The following is a 20,495-nucleotide window of genomic DNA, read 5'->3' on the forward strand; positions in this document are numbered from 1 at the left end:
TTCCTTATTGTGAAGCCCATGTCATTTGTCGAGATGATATTTTTAATTCTACCCTGCCATGAATTGTGTGAGAAACACTCTGGCTTTCTTGAAGCAGCACAGCATCTTTTCTGCTTCATGAAATGTCATTGACTGCACTGAAATCCATCTATTACTAGGACCCCCCAAATTCACAATTGGTATTAACCATACATCTGGCCATTAAAACATAACAACGCTCCTTTCTTTTTTCCCCAGGTTCAGTTGTGTTTTATACAGTATGTAAGTTTTCAATAGAGGAGTGTATGTAATGAGAAATCTATACATATAATATTAAAAACATTGTATCCTAATGGACTCCCATTTTCTTTGGTCATTTTTCATTTACGTTACATAAATTTATTTCTGGTCAGTTTCCCTTTGTTTGCATTTGTTATCTATTCAAAAAGCTGCATTACTTCGGTGATCCCTCACATTTTTTGAATATTCCAAAATTGATTTCTATCCTTTGGGTTCACGTCGCGTTTATGTACACTTCTGACTATATGAGCATTGAGAATCAAGGGGTTTCGGGAACAGACACCGTACTAGGGCTTTCCATAGCTCAGCCGGTAATAGCACCAGTCTAGTATTAAATCCGGAGGTCTTGGGTACAAAGCCCCATAGAATCCCATTGTCTTTTCTAGTTTTTCACAACAAAACAAAACACACCAATGTGGAGAAACCGTACCTTGATGAAGTGGTCCATGCCGTTCTTGTCCGGGTTGTGGATGATGAGAAAGCGCATGTGCTTGTGCACTATCTCCACGGGAGCGGGGCGGACGCTCCTGACTGAACTCATGTTGTGGTTCCTCATGGATGGAAAGACGATCGACAGAAGATAAAGACCGGTATGGATTTGAGAGAGAAAAAACTTTTCCCTTTTCCTGACGTCCTCTTCAGAAGCGCAGTCCGTCCTTTTGCAGGCAACAGAGGCAACAAGCTTGGACAACTTTTCTTGGGGGGATTTTAAAAAGTGTGAGGAGAAGTGCAAGGGGGTTGGTTGGAATGGGGGAAAGAGTCGGTAACTGGAACGTGAATTAAAGCTACGCACACCTCAAATTTGAGAGTGGAATATGGCCAGATGGCGCAAGAAGTGTGGCTTTGTTCTCCAAGCGGATGGTGGAGATTATTAGGGTAATATTTTTATAAAAGGGAAAAATATGAATAATAGGGGAAAAATAAAAACAAAACAATAATGGCTAAGAGGCTACGAAGGGGGGAAACCCTGCTTCCCACGGTAGAATTACCGCTCGGGTCTTCGGATTCTCACACACCTTAGAGGCACGTGCCTTCGCAGTTCTCTCTCGAGCGGCGCACAGCGGCACACCGAAGCCTTACCCCATCCGTGGGTCTGTCCGCGGCAGTGTCGGCAAGCACACGCCGAATCGTCACAAATGCACCACATAGGCGGAGGAATTGCACGAGTTTAGGCTCACACCCCTGTAGGTGGGGGCGAAAAAAATGAGATGGTCGCGGTGAAGGGGGGAGACTCCGATCTAACAAACGAACGCTACCTCTCTCTCATGGAGAGCTGGCGTTCCTCTTCATCTATGTAGATGCGACTTATGTGTTCTTCCCAAATGAGGCAGTGCTCTCACACGAGTGCCGTGAGAGTACAATCCGGTGGAAATTGCAGCACACTTGGCCCGAAAACAAGTCTCTCTTTAGTCCGATGTCAGTTTATTTGTGTTGGCTTTGGCAGTATTCTCCAGAGTCCAATACAAACGCCATAAATGCTTGGATGCAGATAGCTGAAACCTGGAGAAGAGGAAACGGGTGAAAATGGGAGACACACAAGAATAAGATTGTCATTGGCTTGCAGGAAGAGATAGGACTGATTTTCTGACACAAGCAAAAACAGTTACTCAGTAAACTAAGCTTTAAATGTTCATGCTTAAAAACATGTTTACGCGCTCTCTCTCTCTCCAATCAATCCATCCCACAAATCTGATGCACTTCAATCACACAAGATTCAAATTGATCTATTGTTCTCCAACACTCACTGACAATTGCACAAATATTTGTCCGAAAAGGGGAGCTTTCACACGGATTTACAATGTACACTGCACTCATCTGTTATAAACATGACTCAAACGCATCTTCAATAGCAGGGGAAGGCACGAATGCTAGCTTCAAGTAAATACAGCTCTGTGTATTCCATCACTGCGCAGTGCTGAAACTGTACAACCCAAAACATTCTCAGCCAGAAATTTTCGCGTTTGGGGCGGACGACTTTTTTCACAACACAAACTTTCACGAATTGCCACTTGCATTCAATCCATTGTGTAGACACATGTATACATTTGACAAGCATATCTGGCCCCTCGCGAAATTCATGAAAGTTTCATGCATGCAAATATTTTGGGTTCTACAGAATTGTTATTTTCTCCGAACACCAGACATGCCCTTCATACCTGCCCCACCTTTCCAGAGACTCCAACCCAAAGTACCTTCTGATCTGGAGATTCTCCCGCCTGAAACCCCTAGCAAACGGGAGACTCAAAGCTGTTGTGTGCGAAGTGCTACAAACTCTGTAAATTCCCAGGGTTCTAGATGCTCTCTGGTGCTATCTCAGGCTTATTTTGTCAACATACGATAGAAATATGTAAGAAATCCTTTCCAACGGGTGACAAAGAGCCAGGGCGGGAGAAATTAAATCTCAAACGGGAGAACGGGAGATTTTGCAAAAATGGGTTTTCAGCGGGAGATCTCCCGTCGAAAACGGGAGAGTTGGAGTCTCTGCCTTTCACACCGACTATCTAAACAAACCACATATTATGCATGAAATATCATATCAAACTCTATGCCAGCAACAGCTTTACACAGCACTTGGTCATACTATTCCCTAGGACAACATGCTACCACTTTGTGCTATCACTTTGTATTGAAACTGCCTTTTACAATAGTACAAGCAGCTTTGCTAATCGTGTAATATTCAGATAGAGCTGAGGTATTTTGGTTAATCACATCCCTTTCCATACTGCTGGCCACTCTCAACTCCATGCCCTCTGAAAATCACATACAGATGGCAGATTTCCAAAGGTGGGGGTGGGGGGAGGGCAAATTGAGACAATATAAAGAGCAAATATTCCCTAGATGGGTTTAAAGTTTAACAAGCACTTGAACCTGGCATTGCCTCAAGTACTGTGGAACAATTTTGCTGTACAGTGTAATTCCACATAGTACACCAGGGCTGAACTTGCACCACTGCAGTGCTTGCAGTCATTGGCCGTATGGGCTGCCTGATCCATTTGCACGAACATTAATGTACGTGCCTTCACGAAATATATAATAAACATGACGTTCTTATCTATAAAGCATGTCTTCCAAGGTTAATGACAGCCCTGTCTTGTAAAATGATGTAACATAAGACGAATACCTTCAACTCTAACACAATGCGAATGACATTAAACTTGTGTTGCAACAGAATAAAAAAATAAATAAAAAATTATAAGTAATGACTCAACACAATTGTGTTCATGATCACCCAGACCAATGAACAGTACTTAAAAACTGTAGGCATGTATACATACACTGGATATGCTGTATACCTGATACTGCAGATATATACCATGTTCTGCAGATAACATTAGTTTCCTGTGGTGGCTTTAGTCTTTTGCGAATTTGCAATGGTCAACTGATAGTTGCAAAATAAACAGCACTATACCTCTTGCAACAAGAGTACAATATATTATCGCAACTGGAAAGTGGCCAACCTTATTTCTGGGAAGGGAACAAAACTAAATTCTCATTTTGTGACTGTGGTGCTTGGTCATGAATCTAACTATTTGCATAATTGTCTCACGAAATCACACAATATTACAATGTATGCTCATAAAGAAGAACATGTTTTAAAGTTTGTGTGTCCCTTTTGCAACACTGAACCATAGATTCCTTTCATAAGCTGGTATATTGTAGAGGTACAATATGTACAAAGTAGACCATTTACACCTTTCCTCAGAATTAGTAAAACTGGAAAACTCTTTACAACAGAGGGGGAAACAATGCTTAGGATTTCTCGTGACATCCAGACCCCCCCCCCCCAAAAAAAAAGAAAAGAAAAGAAAATGCAAGTGTCATTCTCCTTTCAGAAAGGGAGTGTATCCTTGAGTGACACAAGGTTTTAATAGTTTTTAATTTCGTCTTAAAAAACTCTGAGGTGCTTTAGTGTAAGATTTCACTCATGTTGTTGGGAGACATTATTCTTCAACCATGCATAATTTTGGGATGTTTGCAAAAGGGATACAACGGAACTGTCCTTAAAGAAGCTAGGTATATATGTGTAGAAAGATTTATTATGAGAGAGAGAGAGAGAGGGCAGACCACACTGCAGGCAGGCAAGCTTTACAGAGCAAAAGTCGCCTGGCGTCGCCAAAACGCATTCAATTTCCTCGTCAGCCATCCCTCTTCCCTTCTGCAGTCTCGCTGTACCGGGCACTGGAATGTGGCCACAGACCGACGCGGATCAGACAAGTCAGTCCCTCCCAGATTTGCAAAGCACTCAAATTGAGCTGATTTAATTTACCAGGAGACGGCGTTGCCCTACTTCGGAAAGGAAGGGGGCATTGCAAAGCACTCTTCCTTATACAGTTCCACCATCATATAAATTTGCACCATGATAACATAAACTAATCACTGCTAGATTTTTTTAATATAAAATCTGAACAATTTTCAAATCAAAGTGGCCTTCATGATCCACTTTCACTTGTTTGGAAAAACACATCCCAGACTGAATTCCAATTTGCTGTGACCTGCACTGGGAAATCCCAATTTCACAACAGTTCTTCCTTCTGAAGATGAAATCCTTTTCAGTGTATTTGCTCAATAATGCCCATGCCGGGGAAATCTGAACAGGTAAAAACATGTCGAGGCCGGTTTCAGAAATTTTCTGCAGAGAGTAATGTATGTTTGGTTGTTTAATATTGTCTTTTTCCTATACAGCTGGCACACAAATTTTGGTAGACTTGCAGCATGTAGGCTAACACTGTGTTCATATCATGTAGGTGTAAACATTGCTTCATGATCTTATAAAGGGAAAGATACTTGTTGGGGGGGGGGGGGGGGGGTAACAGAAAAAAACATACATGATAAATCAGTACAGATTTCACGAGATATAATACACTAATTCTCCCACAAAGTTTGCTGGATAGGTCATTGGGGTAGGTGCCCATCCCTTTTACGAGCCCACCAGTCAGATGAATTTTAGTTGCCCAAAGTTTAACCAGCAAGTGGTTGTACAAACTACGTATGTAAAACATTGATTTCTTAGACCCCGTTTACAGTGCAGGGCTGGGCCGAGCCCAGGCCGAGCCCGGCCTCAATTGCGGTACTCGGCCTCGCAATTCTGTCCGTTTACAGTGGAGGGCTCGGCCCGGGCTTTTAATTCAAACCTTTCAATATTTTGTCGTAGTGGCGCTCTGCTTGTAAACAAACGATTATTACTGGGAGTGCGCCGGTCGCAATTTGGTACCGCATTTGGCCCAGTTTGCGTTTACAGTGAGAAAAGGCCGGGCCGAGCCCGGGCCGAGCCACGGCCGAGACTACCTCCAGAGCTTGGCCAAATGTGCGGCCGATTTTGGAACCGCATAATATTTTGGCCTTTTGCGCGTTAACAGTGAAATGAAGGCCAGGCTCGGCCGTGGCGGAGCCCGGCCCTTTCACTCACTGTAAACGGGGTCTAAGTAGCAATTTCACCTACATGTACACTACAAACATTGAAAAGATACAGTATACACATGTACCTCAAATGACTAACAAACCACATGGACATTTAACAAACAGCCATCTCTTGCACGACATGAAGATGAAATCAATGATAGTAATCCAGCCAGGGGATGAAGGCAGATACAAGTATCTACACTATGAGGCACTCGTGGTTTATGTGACAATTTACCAATGTGTGGCTGATTGAATGCAACTTTGGCTCTTATCTACACATAGCCAATTTGAGTTGAAGTTTCACAGATCTCTCCTGCAGAGCCCATTTGTTTTTTCCTCTTAAAGGCAATCGGTCGTCGCAGGCGATTCGCAGCTCAGTAGAAAAGCACGACAAGCTGCTCCTCCCGTTATTGTACCCCCGTACGTACCGAATGCCGAACACGACGCTACGCAGCGCACCAGCGAAAACCAGATGGGGCACGAGAGCCGTGCGAGCCGTCCACTGTAATTTCAACATGGACGCCCGAATACCTACCGAATGGGGCCGAATGGGTGCACGCACAAAACCGCACAACAGCCATGTGCATGAAAATCTCTCCTACGGGTCCCCGTCGCGACACAACAGTAGAGCTGTGTGGTGTACGTACGTACGTATCTGGCTGCAGTCTCTGTTTATTTGCACTATGGTGCCAATTTCAGCAATCTAAGCAATAATATTTTAAAATGTCTGAAAATATTATATAACAATATTTTAAATCATTCATATATTACGTTGTTTAATATTTGGTATTTATAAATATGCTTTGATGAAGACATATTAAAACTCTAAACTTCATGTATAGCAAGTTGCAATGCTCATGGCCATATGGCGGGTTGTTTTGATCTCATTGGCAATTGTCTGCTGCGTCAGTTGTGTTACAGTATGTTGGGCCGGATCGGAACATAACAAAGTTGGTATAAAGTCGTCGGTACCGGTATGTCAATATCAATAATGTGTGTGGTATGCGTGTACTGTTTCGGATTAGCCTTGGCTTTGGTTTAGTAATGAAACCTCACAATGGAGATCAAAACAGCCGTCCAACTCGAGTAAAACGTATCTGCTTGTTTGACGCTATCGACGAGTGGAGAACGCAGAGAGACGTGTTCTTAGCATGCTTAGGACAGGGAGGTTTCCTCTCACCTCCCTGCTTAGGACAAGTAAGAGACCAGTGGCAGAGGGGGAAGCTTCAGCGTCAGCGTGCCGATGAAAAATTTCATTTCCACTTGCTGGAGTTGCATGAACAGTTTTGCAGGAATTTAGAATGTGCAAATTTGTGTTACGGCATGCACGGTGGAATTGTAATGCCACGGCTTACGCCAATCAAGCAACCCCAGCTGACCAAGTCAACAACTTCAAGGAATCCAGATCCAGATGATGTGTAAGTAACGTTAGAAGTCTATTACATGAATCAATGATTGAAGTGGAATGACTTTTTCTAATCTATCTTTAACTGCTAGGGCCTTTGCGTTTCATCGACAAGTAGGCCTATTTTTCCTATGTATAATTCCGCGAAAAACTTCTCTAAGTTCTCATTTATGTCAAATTATGATAACACCGTAATCGAAATGACATTTGCTGGGTCAGTTTATCGCTTCTTAAAAACTGACCCAGCAGTAGGCAGCAAATGTCATTAGTCAGGGAATCGCAAGTAGTGGTAAGTTTTTTGTCATCACAGTATATTGAGAATTTAAAGTATTTCATGTGCAAATGTAGAATCTAGATAGATACAGAGAGGTCACTTTCCTGAGCAGCTAGCGTCAACAATCCAGGTTAAATTTGCATAGCCAGATTTCATGGCTGCGATTCAAATACTGTTTGTCCCCATTGATTTAACTGTATAGCAAAGTCTCCTCTTTCATCATATTTAGGGGCCCTACATTTTAAGTTTGGTTAAGGAATTTTGACAAAGATTGTAATTTTCATAAGCTTGGCAAAAGTTTCAGGCATCTATGTTGCATTTATAGTCAAACTTCCAATGCATTTGGTCCAATAATTTGAAACCAAATTCAAGTGATCCAGTGAAGTGTACATCTTTTCATGTGAATTTCTACAAGTATGTTGAAATGTAAATTCTGAAGAAAAAAAAATTGATCCTTTACAGTTGAAATTCGTTAAAGTTTGGTTACACCGACAGTGTCAGGTCAGTGGTAGTAACTACAGAGTTACAGTAGTGTACGTACAATACCCTTGTACGTGAAAGTTACAGTTTTATTTACCTTCACATCTTCATATAGGAGTGTCTAATAGGGATGTTGATTGGTGTGGAAGTTGTTGATGAACAACAGTTCATAAGAATCCATTGTTTTAATTCTAATACAGATATTGGTCATAGGTCAAGGGGCAATATGAACCTATCAGTTTGTAACATGCTAATATGTACAGGTATGAGCTTCATCAAGTACGATTAATTGGTATCCGTGGCACATCCCTTATTTGTTGATCAAAGGTACGCCTCTGATTGGTATTTTAATCAGTGTTTGGTAGAAAGCTAACCCATTACAATGGCTTTGCGATGTTACACTGAGTTGACTATGGACAAAGGTCTACTGTCCGCGATTTTCATTAATTTGTAGGGCATTTTTCACACATAACCTCAAATACTGATACCTGTGATAGGTTTATTTATAATGGTTATCCTTCACACTGTATTGTTGAGACAATAGTGTTCTGTTTGTTTGTGTAAGAGGGAGATAGACAATAATTTCTTTATGCTCCTGTCTGAAGAAGGCATTACATCTTATTTGTCATGTACTTTAATATCTATGAGTTTTAATGTTCACTTTGTGTGTGTGTGTGTCTTTTTTTTAAAGATTATTCACACCAGGCTAAGCTGACAGAACTATAACTGTGAGTTTACCTAGTCAAATGAAAGGGTTTCGGCATTGCTTCTTACATATAGTATATTCCAGGCAGGTGATACAACGCTCACCTTCTTCATATTAGTTAGTAAAACAATGAAGAGTGCAAAAATACTGCATAAATGTGCAGTGCAACTGTGGCCGTTGGCCGTTGGCCCTGCACGGGCACAGTCGCTTCCCCGTCCTGAATTTATGTACACACGCCAGGGCAAGTACATGATACAGGCAGGGTCTCCGACCCAATCGTCCGCGTTCAGAATAGACAACTCGGCGGTAATATCCGCTACCCATGACGATGTGTCATCGTCCATGATGGCCACCCTATCTATTATAATGTGGTCTGCACTCACTAATCTGATCTGATCTGATGATTACAGTATAGTTGACGAGTGACGACGATCGACGATGCGATGAAGAGAATGCGTAGTCGTACGAAGTATACGCAGCTAGCTACTAGCTCATGCGAACATCACTCACATTACACAAAACGTACTGTCCCGCGCTCAGCAAGCGATCGCGAGCAATCGAGATACTATAGCGCGATACATTGCTTTAGGGATGTCTTGCGCACACACACATTTCGCTTCGTAGCAACTTCGGAAGCGAGTTTACGTGCTGCCGCCCGCGGCTGAAATATGTCCATGTATCCTCGCGACTGGGTGTCTTTAAAAAAAAAATCCTCTTATCGCTTCATACAATGTATTAAAACAAGATGTCGACATTCCTTAGACAGTCAAATAACAATAAAGATCTTGTCATATTTCAGCAAAATCTGCCTACAATACATTACAAATTTATCTAGGAAAACATAAAAATGTTCATTTCATATCAACCGTGCACCTCACTGCTGTCAATATCAAAGTAACTGACTTGTGTAATTACTCTCATTTGTTCAGTATGTAAAAATGGTCACAAAGGTTACAACGCTACATGCTGTACACGCTATAATTTTCGCGTACATAAATTTTCGCGAATTGCCGCTGTCACACATTTTCGCGAGTGGTTAAATTCGCGATTGGGGGACCAGAGAAAATATGAAGTGGCAAAGAAAGTGTGAATTTTCAACTTACTAGCAAATAAGAATGATACTAGTTATACACTGCATGAAAAAAACTTACCAAACTCTGCGAACTAGTAAGTTAGAATTCAACATTTTTGAAGTGGTCAAGTCCATCGCGCTAGATTTCTGACGAGTGGTCCCCTTGCGATAATGGATTGGCTCTCTATGTCACAGTATTCGTAAGTAGACGTGGACGTGCGTAAACAAGCTTAGCCAGTATGGTCTGTTCGGTAAGCCGTGACATGGTATACTAGTACTGAAATGTTCGTATCATCAAGACAAGGGATTCATTTTGGAAGGTAATATTTTTGCATGTTGTTAATTTAGCGAAACTCCCGACTCGCGAAATTCGCGAAAATAAAACCCCCGCGAAATATATAGCGTATACAGTAGTTTGTTTCCAGCTCCCTCCCACCCAACCTCCCCCCCCCCCCAAAAAAAAAAAAGTGGTTCTTTTAAAAACTATAGGCCTACAGTTACAAAGGTTGCATTGCTATTGAAATGAATCAGACAAGAGCTTGGTACAATAAAAAAAGTTGGATTATGCATCACATGAAAGTGAATGACACCTAGCTTTCAAACTGTTACCATGTTTTGATACTTTAAAATGTTGGGACATTTGAACCATTGCTACATATTGTATTTTAACTGCAAACTGGTCTCATACAAAAAAGAATATAAGCCATCCCACAGCATACAGCACTTAAGTATACAGGCATAAATAATTGCTGCTATAAAACAGACCTTTAAAGCCGCAGTACACCCATCGACAACATTATACAAAGAAGGTGCAAATCACCATTTCCTTGCCATAGTGCCGTGTAACAACACATTCATGTGTTTGTCATTGCTAATCACGGCTTGCAAAAATCATTATCGCCTCTTTACAGCTCTTTCCTTGTTCTCCCGTTAACACAGCCGTTTACCAGGAAACTATCAGGATTCAGCCTTAGAATAGGAACTTGTCCTTACTAGTGACATTATGCTCCCAGTAACGTATAGTAGTATTCGTGCTTCTCCACAGCTCACCACACACTACTCCAAATCTGTGACCTCCGAGTGAACCCAGAACCCACTGCTACATACTACAGACCCTTTCAATATAGTCTACGACATACAGACTGCTTTGTCTCGGGAACAGCTTACACTTGTCGGCAGACTAGGATCAAGCAAGGCATCTACCTGTGAGTCACTACAGTAAGTTTACAGTATAAGTACATCCCAATCATGAAGGAATAATTAATGAGAAAAGAGAAGGGAAAAAAAAAGTAGAGGAAAAAAAGTTAGAGTATAGGCCTAAGTACCACAGCAACTGTGTTGATGTTTGAACTCACTGATCCAGTTTCACAAATCAATACACTCAAAATCACTTAACAAGTGTCGTGTATCATCAAGAACATAATTACACAAATTACATTCCCATGAGTTGAGGAACTGAATCAAATGACTGTTTCTACTTTCCCACAGTGGAACTCTACTTCTCTAAAGATAATAAATGAATGAATCTTAAGCACCTGACCTGTTATAATCAGAATGCATTACAAGGAGTTGCCCTACACACAATAGCCTCACGAAATGACACACACTGAAACACACAAATCAACTGAAAGAGGGGTCTGCTACAATGTACCTCCAAGACTAGCCAGAACTCCTTCACAGTTGAACAAAGGAGGGGAGGCTTCCTGCACTAAAGTGCTATGCAAGGGGCCATTGAACAGCAAGTGAAAGTCTATAGAAGTATAACACCCACCCCCCCCCCCCCCCCCCCTTGTGGTAGTGGTCATACCCCCATCCTCTTCGAGGGCTACGTCTGATTGAATGCGCGCCTACCCAGCGTTGAAAATGCCTCAAACAAAAGGGCAAGGGCAAATTTTTGTTTGCTACCATACATGTAGGCCATACAAATCCCACTGAAACACGTAATGATGTGCGTAATGTGGGTACGAGAGTGGTACACCTAGCCTGCGACAGTGGGCCTTGTGATCACCACCAGAGAATATCTGGATTTGTGTCAATCAATCAGGTGGCACAAGTGAATGACTGTCAGGTCAACAACTCAGAATGTAGCACCCAGGTCGCAACCCTAGTCCACCTTAAAGGCATTATTCACCATTTGCAGATGAAACAAAAACCCAGCATTGCTTTTAAATAGTTCTAAAATGTGAGTTAGGGATAGAAACAACCACTGTAAAAATTTGAATAGGTAAAATCACTGATGAGTACTGTTAACTAGGCAAAATGTGAACAATAGTTATAATAAAGATGTTTCCAGACTAAACCGTCTACAGTTATGGTTTATTGAGAAAAATACTGATATCTCCTTATATTTTAGGTTTTATTGCAAAAAAATTGTATATGGTACAACTGTAGCATGTTTTGTGATATTGTACAACAGACCATGTATCAAATGTGATATCTTGAACATTTCTTAAATTACTGTTTCTAAAGGTAAACAAGACCTTTAAATTGTTAGTACAGTGCCAGCTACAGTAGTGTAGTTCAATGCACAGAGTCCGAAACAAATCCACCTCAAAACACCAACTGTGCCAAGTCAATCAAATACCAAAAAACAACTTTTACTTTTCTGAGGGCCACTGCAGAGTGTCAGCACACAACTGTCAGAAGTCAACTTGTCCATTTTTACGGCTGTCAAATATGGCATACGGTCCCAAGGTTTGCATTTAAGATATGCCATCCCAATAATGCTGCTTAATTTCTTTTATTCCATTAAAAACATAGAGGATCTATATAATACCACGCAATATTTGTGAAAGTTACACAGTAGGTTCAGAGGAACAAGAATTACATGTATGATTGAACACCACACGAAAAACAAAACAAAAAACAAAAGACAAACATTTGGCCTACATACTGTATAAAAATACAAAAATTCAGGCCTCATGCCAATCTTAGTTGAATGGGCAATCTTGCCAAAATGCACCGTTAAATCAGTGAATTCATAAATGAAAGAAAATATAGTGCATTCCCCTGCAGGTTCCTCTTCATTATTTCCACAAGATAAACATGTTTGTAATAACAAACCTTAGTATCAATATCTTGCTGAGGTTCATGTATCCAGGCTTATTAAAACTACAATTCCCAAACCATAATAAATCTTTCAGAACATCTAGAAAAATAAACTTCTTTCATGCATTTGTCATCGAGCTCCACGCGCGTTTGTTTCCAAACAACTGTATGTGTTTTGATAGCAAGTACATATCTAGGCGTAAATGACATACGATACATACACTGACGTCAAATGTTCCATTTATCAGTGTGAGGAGTGTTTGACATCCAATTGTGATACCAGGCTTGAAAATCCTGAAGTTTTCACAAGTGCTCTTGTGTCAGATACATTACAAGATTTCTCACACACAAAGTCTGTTGCTTTAAAACAAAATTTAAAAGCAAATTTGCAAGAAATTCACTGTTCATAAAGAAGCATATTCACATTCCACGTAGCCTTTAAAATCTCTCAAGCAAAGTTTCTGATCACATACGACCTAGTTCGCGAATAATCACACCAAGCAACATGGGTGATCACTACGTCGGTGCTCACTGCTGGAAATAGCTCAACAAAGTATGAGAAGCATGTAGAGTCGTGCCGACACACGCCATGATACAGATTGGAGGACGGAAAAAAAAAGAAGAAGATAATGTTATGAGAGTCTGGAGGAGAAGAGACGAGATGTGAGCGATGTGGAATATGGGCAGGGGGTCGGAGACATTGGGGGGATTGCAAGCTAGTCGATCTCTAAAATCCCCCTTATATTTGATGAACTGCATCTATTCCTCTGTTCAGAGAGAGAGAGAAAGAGCCGCATCGCAAGCAGATGTTCCGCTTCACATTCGCTCACAAGGGAAAAATCTAGCTGCAGACGAGGGGCATTATTCAGCGGGATCACCTCCCCATTTCTCCGACCAATTTCACCTGAGAGATGTCATCAGCTTTCGTTAGGAACTATTTCCGTCTCGGCACACTGCATCCGTCGAAATTTTTTGCCGCTACACAGGCTGAAAACCAAGGTACACTGTACAAGTAACGTCAGCGCTAGAAATGAAGAACATACTGGGCAGGGCCACTCAAGTATTAAATCAATTCTTGCTGGGTCTCGTTATCCTCTGTGAAAAATGCACACAGCAAGGACTGTTTCGCAGGCTGTGAGCGAGAGAGTTTGGTTTATTCATGTTCCAGCATTGTCTGTATAGACTAAAGATGAGTGCTTCCCTCTTGTAGCTGGTGAAGTGCGTGTCAACTTTGAAACTTGAGTACCAGGGTGTGTTCCTGCAATGTGTACGTCACTCAAAGTGTGTAATTCTACACAATCAACGCTACAAGCCAACTTTGAGATTTACCACAGTTGGGGGGGGGGTCAAACCAAACAAAACGGTGGAGGTTTCGAAATCGAACCGAAGATGAGGAAGTTATGGAATGTTAGATATTCACCTACCTTACACAAGTGTGATAATTAAAGCAACTACTTTGCAAATTAGATGAAATGATAGTGCCAATGAATCACAAATATTCCAATATTAAACCTAAAATGGAAATTCCCAATCTTTTTTTTATTTTCTTAACAACAAATATTCTTTTTGTTTGACATGTTTGTAGCACTGCAATAATGTCACAATGATGAATTTGACTGTCATTTAGTTTTTTGTTTTTTGTTTTTTCAGGGGGGGGGGGGGGCGGTAGAGCCATGTGATGTGGTCTTACGCTGACTTCTACCAAAATAGCACAACCTGAATTATTATTAGTCCAGTCTAGGATTAGAACCAGGATTTTCCAATTTAGAGGGTTTTTTATGGGAGTTGGGGGGCTGAGATTAGGATGTATGGTTTGGACTTGCTGGAAGGAAAGACTTTGTGGGCTTGGTGGAGTGGACAAAAAAGCATTGCAGCTCAAGTGGGATTACACCACTTATGTGACGAGCTGGAAAATGGTACCAGAGTAAAAATGGTATATATAACATGTATCCATAACTGACAGAACTCAGAAACTGCAGAACTCTATTCTCTGCACATGGGTATGTCTGATATGAAAGCAACAAGTTTCCTCTCTATGACAGGAATTTTTGTGTTTATGCCCATATGCCCACTCTACAGAAACAACAACAAAAAAAAAAAAACAATTGAGTGGGCATACAAAAGCTGTATAAATAGGAATGAGGGCCTATAATGCCAAATTGGGCAAGTCCACGCAAAGACTTCCATAAATGCTCTGCCCACCATCACCAAAGAAAAAAGCCTGCACCAATGCAGAAATTTATACCAAGACAGTCGATGTTTCCATAGTGGAGTCCAAAAGTCAATACATTTATTCTACCTACTAAAGCTCTCTTGTGTACGATGTACCTCTTTAAAATGTCTTATACTGAAGACTCACCAGTACAAACAATGTTGTAGATGGGGGGGGGGGGGGAGAGGAAAAGGGGATATGAAGTAAACATGCTGTGGTTTGAAAGATTTTTCTTTTATTGTAAAGCTTCCTATATTGACTTCTTGACAGAATAAAACAGCAGAAATGTTCAAAACTTGTTAAATGATGATAGTGTGTCACTAACATGATAAACTACTGCAAAGATAAATTGTGCTCATGTTGGTATTTGTTTTCATAGTAGCATGTATAATCAACAGACGGTATCTGTTCCTGCATCAGGTTTATATTCAGCTCAAAATCCAAATAATCCGTGCTTTGGAATCATCTATCAACATCAGCCATCATTCAAATTCACGAAAATCAGCCATCATTCTTTTTAAAAAAAAATAACATCTCATTAAAAAAAAGGTTGAAATAGGACTGAAAAGCCTTTAATACATAGAAGGGATCTTACTATGAGCTCCCTTTAAATAGGCAGGGTGAAAGCATCCTTTAAAAATGCAGGGTGAAAGCATTCGGTGTCCCAATTACACAATGCTAGGTGCTATTACAATGTTGGCTGGTGCATTCAAGTTGACTGGAGCGGAAGGGGGGGGGGGGGAATCACATTTAGGGAACTCTCTGCTTTGTCATCTAATCCAATGTCAACAGAGAATGAAATCCACCTCACAACAATGTTGACAATGCTCTAGGAGAAACCATGCAACAGTCTGGCTCTGCAGTCTATACGTCATTAATACATGCTGTCTGTGCCCCCGCACTGAGACTTTTACTGGAATGGAAGGGCCAGCGCAGCTCACACGGGCAAATGGCAGATCCACGGCCAACAGACGAGTTGACATCAGCATGGCGTAATCCTCATACATCTTGGAGGCGACATCACCATCGGCAACACGTGTCTCCTTGAAAAACACATCACTCCGTCCCCCCTCTGATACTACTGCAAAACACTGAGCAAGAAAGGGGGCTTGTGTAGCTGAGTATACATCTCACGTTTGTATACACACATGACTGCTTTTTTTTTATGAAATAAAAAAATTGTATCTGCTGTAAAGAAGAGCATTTCATCTCCATAATTTGAAAAGAGGTTTTCTGCACCATACATGTATTCCAGTAGCTGAGCACTCATATAATGTAAAAATGATATATTCGCTATCATCACATAAGGATACTCGGTAATTCTGGGAGGTTACTGCACTTTACATATTTGTAGTTCAGATAGAATCCAAACATCTGTGTAATCTCCACTACTTGGGAAGAAACATTAGACTCACACACATTGTTTTAAATGTAAACACACTTTTTTCCGACTACAACCTATACAACACTGTAATCACAAGTTTGTATAATAGTAACCCAGAGATATAGGTTCCTACACAGTAAAGGATTTCTTTTTCACATACCAGTACCCCTACTGAGCTTTTCAGTCTCTAGTGAATTTCAAAAGCAGTATTAATGGCAAACATATCATGTGCCCAGTATTTTGAACAAATGAGAGAAGATTCTCAATGACATCTAGTCAAGCTTTCACTCTTTTTATAGGTCTACCAAGAGTTTTTACTTTCAATTCTCCAATACATGTGGTGGCCATGATTCCACCATGCATTTTGCATCTCTTAGATTTTCTTTGTACCATGTGGGGGAATTTAATAGACAACTGCATTTTGTCATCTCTGTGTTAACAATCAAATATTCTTAGGATGTCCTTTAAATCATGTGATGCTAGACTATCACTATAAATAAAATGTAATTAAAGGAGCATTTCTTTTATTTTACTGTAGAATGTCTGGCATGACCTAGAGTGCTTGTTGTACATGATGAATACACATTACATTTTATTATCTTGTTGGTTTGTTTTTTACCTGATCTCATAAAGCCTTATTGAAATCCATCGTCACAAACAATATGCAGTGCCCTTGTACGGTACATTTGAATACTTTGCTCCCTATATCTTTTATTCTTATTTCTTTCTTTTTTTAATTTCTTGCTTCTGCATTACAGCCAAGTATACAATGTAGTACTGGATAACTGCGTCAAAAAAAAAAAAAGAAGTGATCAACTGAAACAAACAAACCCCTTCGTTCTCTGGGACTTTAGCCAAAACTCCTGCATCATTTGATTTATGATGCAGATGTCGCAATTCTAGGCGTTCCAAATACATACATGTTTTCTTATCACAAGCACTGTACAGTTCATTCTTCTCTGATTCAATGTTCCGTCTGCTGCCCATCACACCAGTTGATTCTTAGAATGTACATCCTGATTTCACCGATTCCCAAAGCACCACACATCAAAAGGGCCGAGGCTCCACTCATGTCTATACATTGTAGATGATCTAGGCTCTACATGAGCAGTGGCCTGGTGGCCCAGGGTCACTACAAATTGATGTGGAACCACCAAATTTCAAAAGAGGCTATCTTTTCATGGCCCGATCATGCATTTAAGATTCAAAGTAGATTGTTATGTTTTGTTTTTCGTTTTTTAATTTCGGGCCACTGCATTTCTTTTCTGGGCCACCAAATTTCAAAAGATTTTTAATAGTAGTTCGGATGGGCCACCAGAAAAAAAAAAGAAGGTGAGTTTCAAGCCCTGATGATCCTCACAGTTCTGAAAACAATACCGCAAGATTTTTGGACTGTAGGTAGCTCTATCCAAACTTGAACTAGGCATGCTTGACCCTAATATCCACTTACAAGAAAGAGCTAATACAAGTGCTTCATCACAGTGTTAGAAAGGAGAGGGATGTACTACAAGCTTGTAGGTACAAGAGTTTGCAACCTTCCCCCAGCAAGCAATTAACATCAGAAGAATGCATGGCATGGTCTATCAGCTCTGCCGGCTGGACATAATCGGCATAGTGGATTAGACAGCATGCCGGGCTCGGCCTTCTTGACAGTGCTCTCAAAGGCTGTGTATCGCGAAACGTCAACATTCGATAAAGCTTTAATACACATGTCCAGGGCACACAAACACAACCAGCGGGCAGCGCATTGGCCGTGTAAAGGCAACAACCCGGCCAGTTTGGGGTGACCATCTCCCTCTGTTCCTTTATGACGCACACATCCCCATCCACAAGGAGCTACATCTGCTGGGCAAGACGAGCAGAAAAGGCAGCTTGGAAGCCCACAGCATTTCACTGCTTTTACGGTGTTACACACTTGCTTGCCCACGTGCCTGGGGAAACTACAACTTGCCATTGACTATTCTAGAAGTCAGTATGAATGGGCACTTGCCCAACTTGAAATTTGGGGCAGTCAATTTGGGCCAGTGGGTAAAACATCTTTTATGATGCCATACACTACAATGGACAGTTAACCCGTTGAGGACGAGTCCCGAGTATACTCGGGCAGGGGTCTATGGGAAATGCGTGTTGTAGCAAAATCAGACCGTCCTAAACAGGTTAAAATGAAACAAACGGGAAAATTTTAAAAAAATTTGCTCGACATTACTGCGGTATTGCTGGAGAAAAAAAAATCACATGTTGATCTTAATTAGAACCATTCATTGTGCATTGCTTTTTGCAATAATGCATGATGGAAATCCTTGCTTCCCACAATGCATTTTACCAGGTGACTGATTCATACACTTGCTCACCAACATTTTGTCTTTCAAAAAAATATCAATACTGAATAAAACTTCCCAAATGAAAGGAGTGACACCAGAGACAATCACCCATAGATACTGAGCAAGACGGAGCACTGGTATTTAGCCAGCGTTGTTAGCCGTAATCGTCCATGCCAAATGCTGAAGTATATATCCTGTCACTGCCCGCGCTTGTCTTATCTGCAAACAATGATGAAGTACCTGGCAAAGGTTACATACTTTGTACAAATACAGAGAGAGACGGAGACAGAGAGGGAGAGAAGCAGAGAGAGAGAGAGAAGCAGAGAGAGAGAGAGAAGGAGAGAGAGATATTCTATATGTTAGAGGGAGGAAGAAAGGTATCGTGTACATTGTGCATGTGTCTGGTTTAAACCAGCTCTTCCTTTTCGCTATCTGCATACACATGATGACGACGACGTCTGCCGGTGACCTACAATTTACCAGATAGGCTCTCGGTGCCCGGCGGCCGACATAGGCTGTTACAGATTTTTTGTCAGCTGTTTGAAAAGGGTAGCAGTGTATAGACTCAAGTTAAACTGTTGTGACAGTTCTGAAGGCCCACCACTCGACCAGTGTCCAATTGCAAAGTTCAGTGCATGTTACATGGAACAGTCCTAGAGTCCTTAGACACGTAACTAATTCAGAACCTTTTTCCTTTCTTCTTTTTTTTTTTTTTTGGGGGGGGGGGGGGAGGGGGCTTTACTACTCCGCTAAAATGTACATTGTAGGTCCTAAAACAATATCTTCCAAAATAGAAGATCGACATCTTACATTTCACAGAATGGATAGTTGTGCTATTGGTCATTCAATGCAAAAACAGAGGAAGTGTTTTAAAAGCAGCGTCTTTGTCACGAGATTTAATACTCTTATTAATAGATTTTTTATTTTGAACATCTACAGATTAAAGAGATTTACTGTTTGGTATTTGAAAGCACGAAATTCACAGACATGAACCAAGAATCATAAATAAGTTTGTCTGACTTTGCCTAGATTTTCACGACTGTACCATTTAAAGTGTAGGCCTATACCATACACGATGTTCTGGCTGACTTTGCTCAATAGAGCAAAATCAAATGGGTATAAGATACAATAATGGTAGAATGCCATCACAATCACAGTATTTAAAGAAGTCATGGGTCTGTCAAAAAAAAAAAAACAGAAAGAAATATTATTAGTAACGACATGCAGCAGCATTTTATGCAAATTAGCTACAGTGATGATGTCATCACCTCATACAATGTACCTCTCATTGGCTTGTGCGCAAAAAAAAAACAACATACCACATTTTTTTTTTTAATGATACATGTAACTTGGCAACTGCAATATGCTCCCCCCCCCCTTTAACGTCATCATTGCTAGGATACTGCAATTAAAAGAAAAGAAAAAAAATATTGACATGAATACAAGCTTTTCTCTCATGTCAAAAGAAGGGAAAATTATTGAAAATTTGTCTGCATGTCAGTGGGAGAATATGGAAAGGAACTCACTTGCCTACACATGTACAGTTGCATTCTCAATATAGCCCTTGGGTTCCACCCCCGCCCCCTTACGCCAGTCTTCAGAAAAATTAGAATAGCCTTTGGCTTGGAGGCTGTTGCAATTTCAAATACTGAGTAATGGATCAAATGCCTTGAATTACAACATGCACATTGCAACCCTAGCCTACATGTACATTAGAAGGGGATGCCAAATCAAATCTGTATTGGGGAAAATCCCTTTTCTATGAAAGACCTTTTGAAAAGTAAAGGAACACTTGAACACGCACAGTGCTTGCAATGGTATCCCAGTAGGCGATACCATCAGAATTACCATGCATGGAACAAATATTTGCACAAATCTTTACTGCTGGATGCTCTAGGATTTGCTCTAAATTCT

The 20,495-nt window shown here is 40.8% G+C and overlaps 1 protein-coding gene across 2 annotated transcripts in view; it reads right to left on the bottom strand.

Moving 5' to 3' along the window:
• Positions 1-20,495, bottom strand: part of LOC139714780 (protein tyrosine phosphatase type IVA 1-like) — a 47,053-nt gene that overhangs the window by 7,125 nt on the left and 19,433 nt on the right. For both annotated transcript variants that reach the window (XM_071626439.1, XM_071626446.1), the window contains one exon: positions 710-1,779. In XM_071626439.1, the coding sequence (XP_071482540.1) occupies positions 710-835 (126 nt within the window). In that variant the 5' untranslated portion in view covers positions 836-1,779. The remainder of the gene's footprint in view (positions 1-709; positions 1,780-20,495) is intronic.

Source organism: Diadema antillarum, unplaced genomic scaffold, assembly GCF_040938485.1.
Source record: "Diadema antillarum isolate AM-2024a unplaced genomic scaffold, OU_Dant_1.0 scf00000045, whole genome shotgun sequence".
In the NCBI taxonomy this organism is placed as follows: Eukaryota; Metazoa; Echinodermata; class Echinoidea; order Diadematoida; family Diadematidae; genus Diadema; species Diadema antillarum.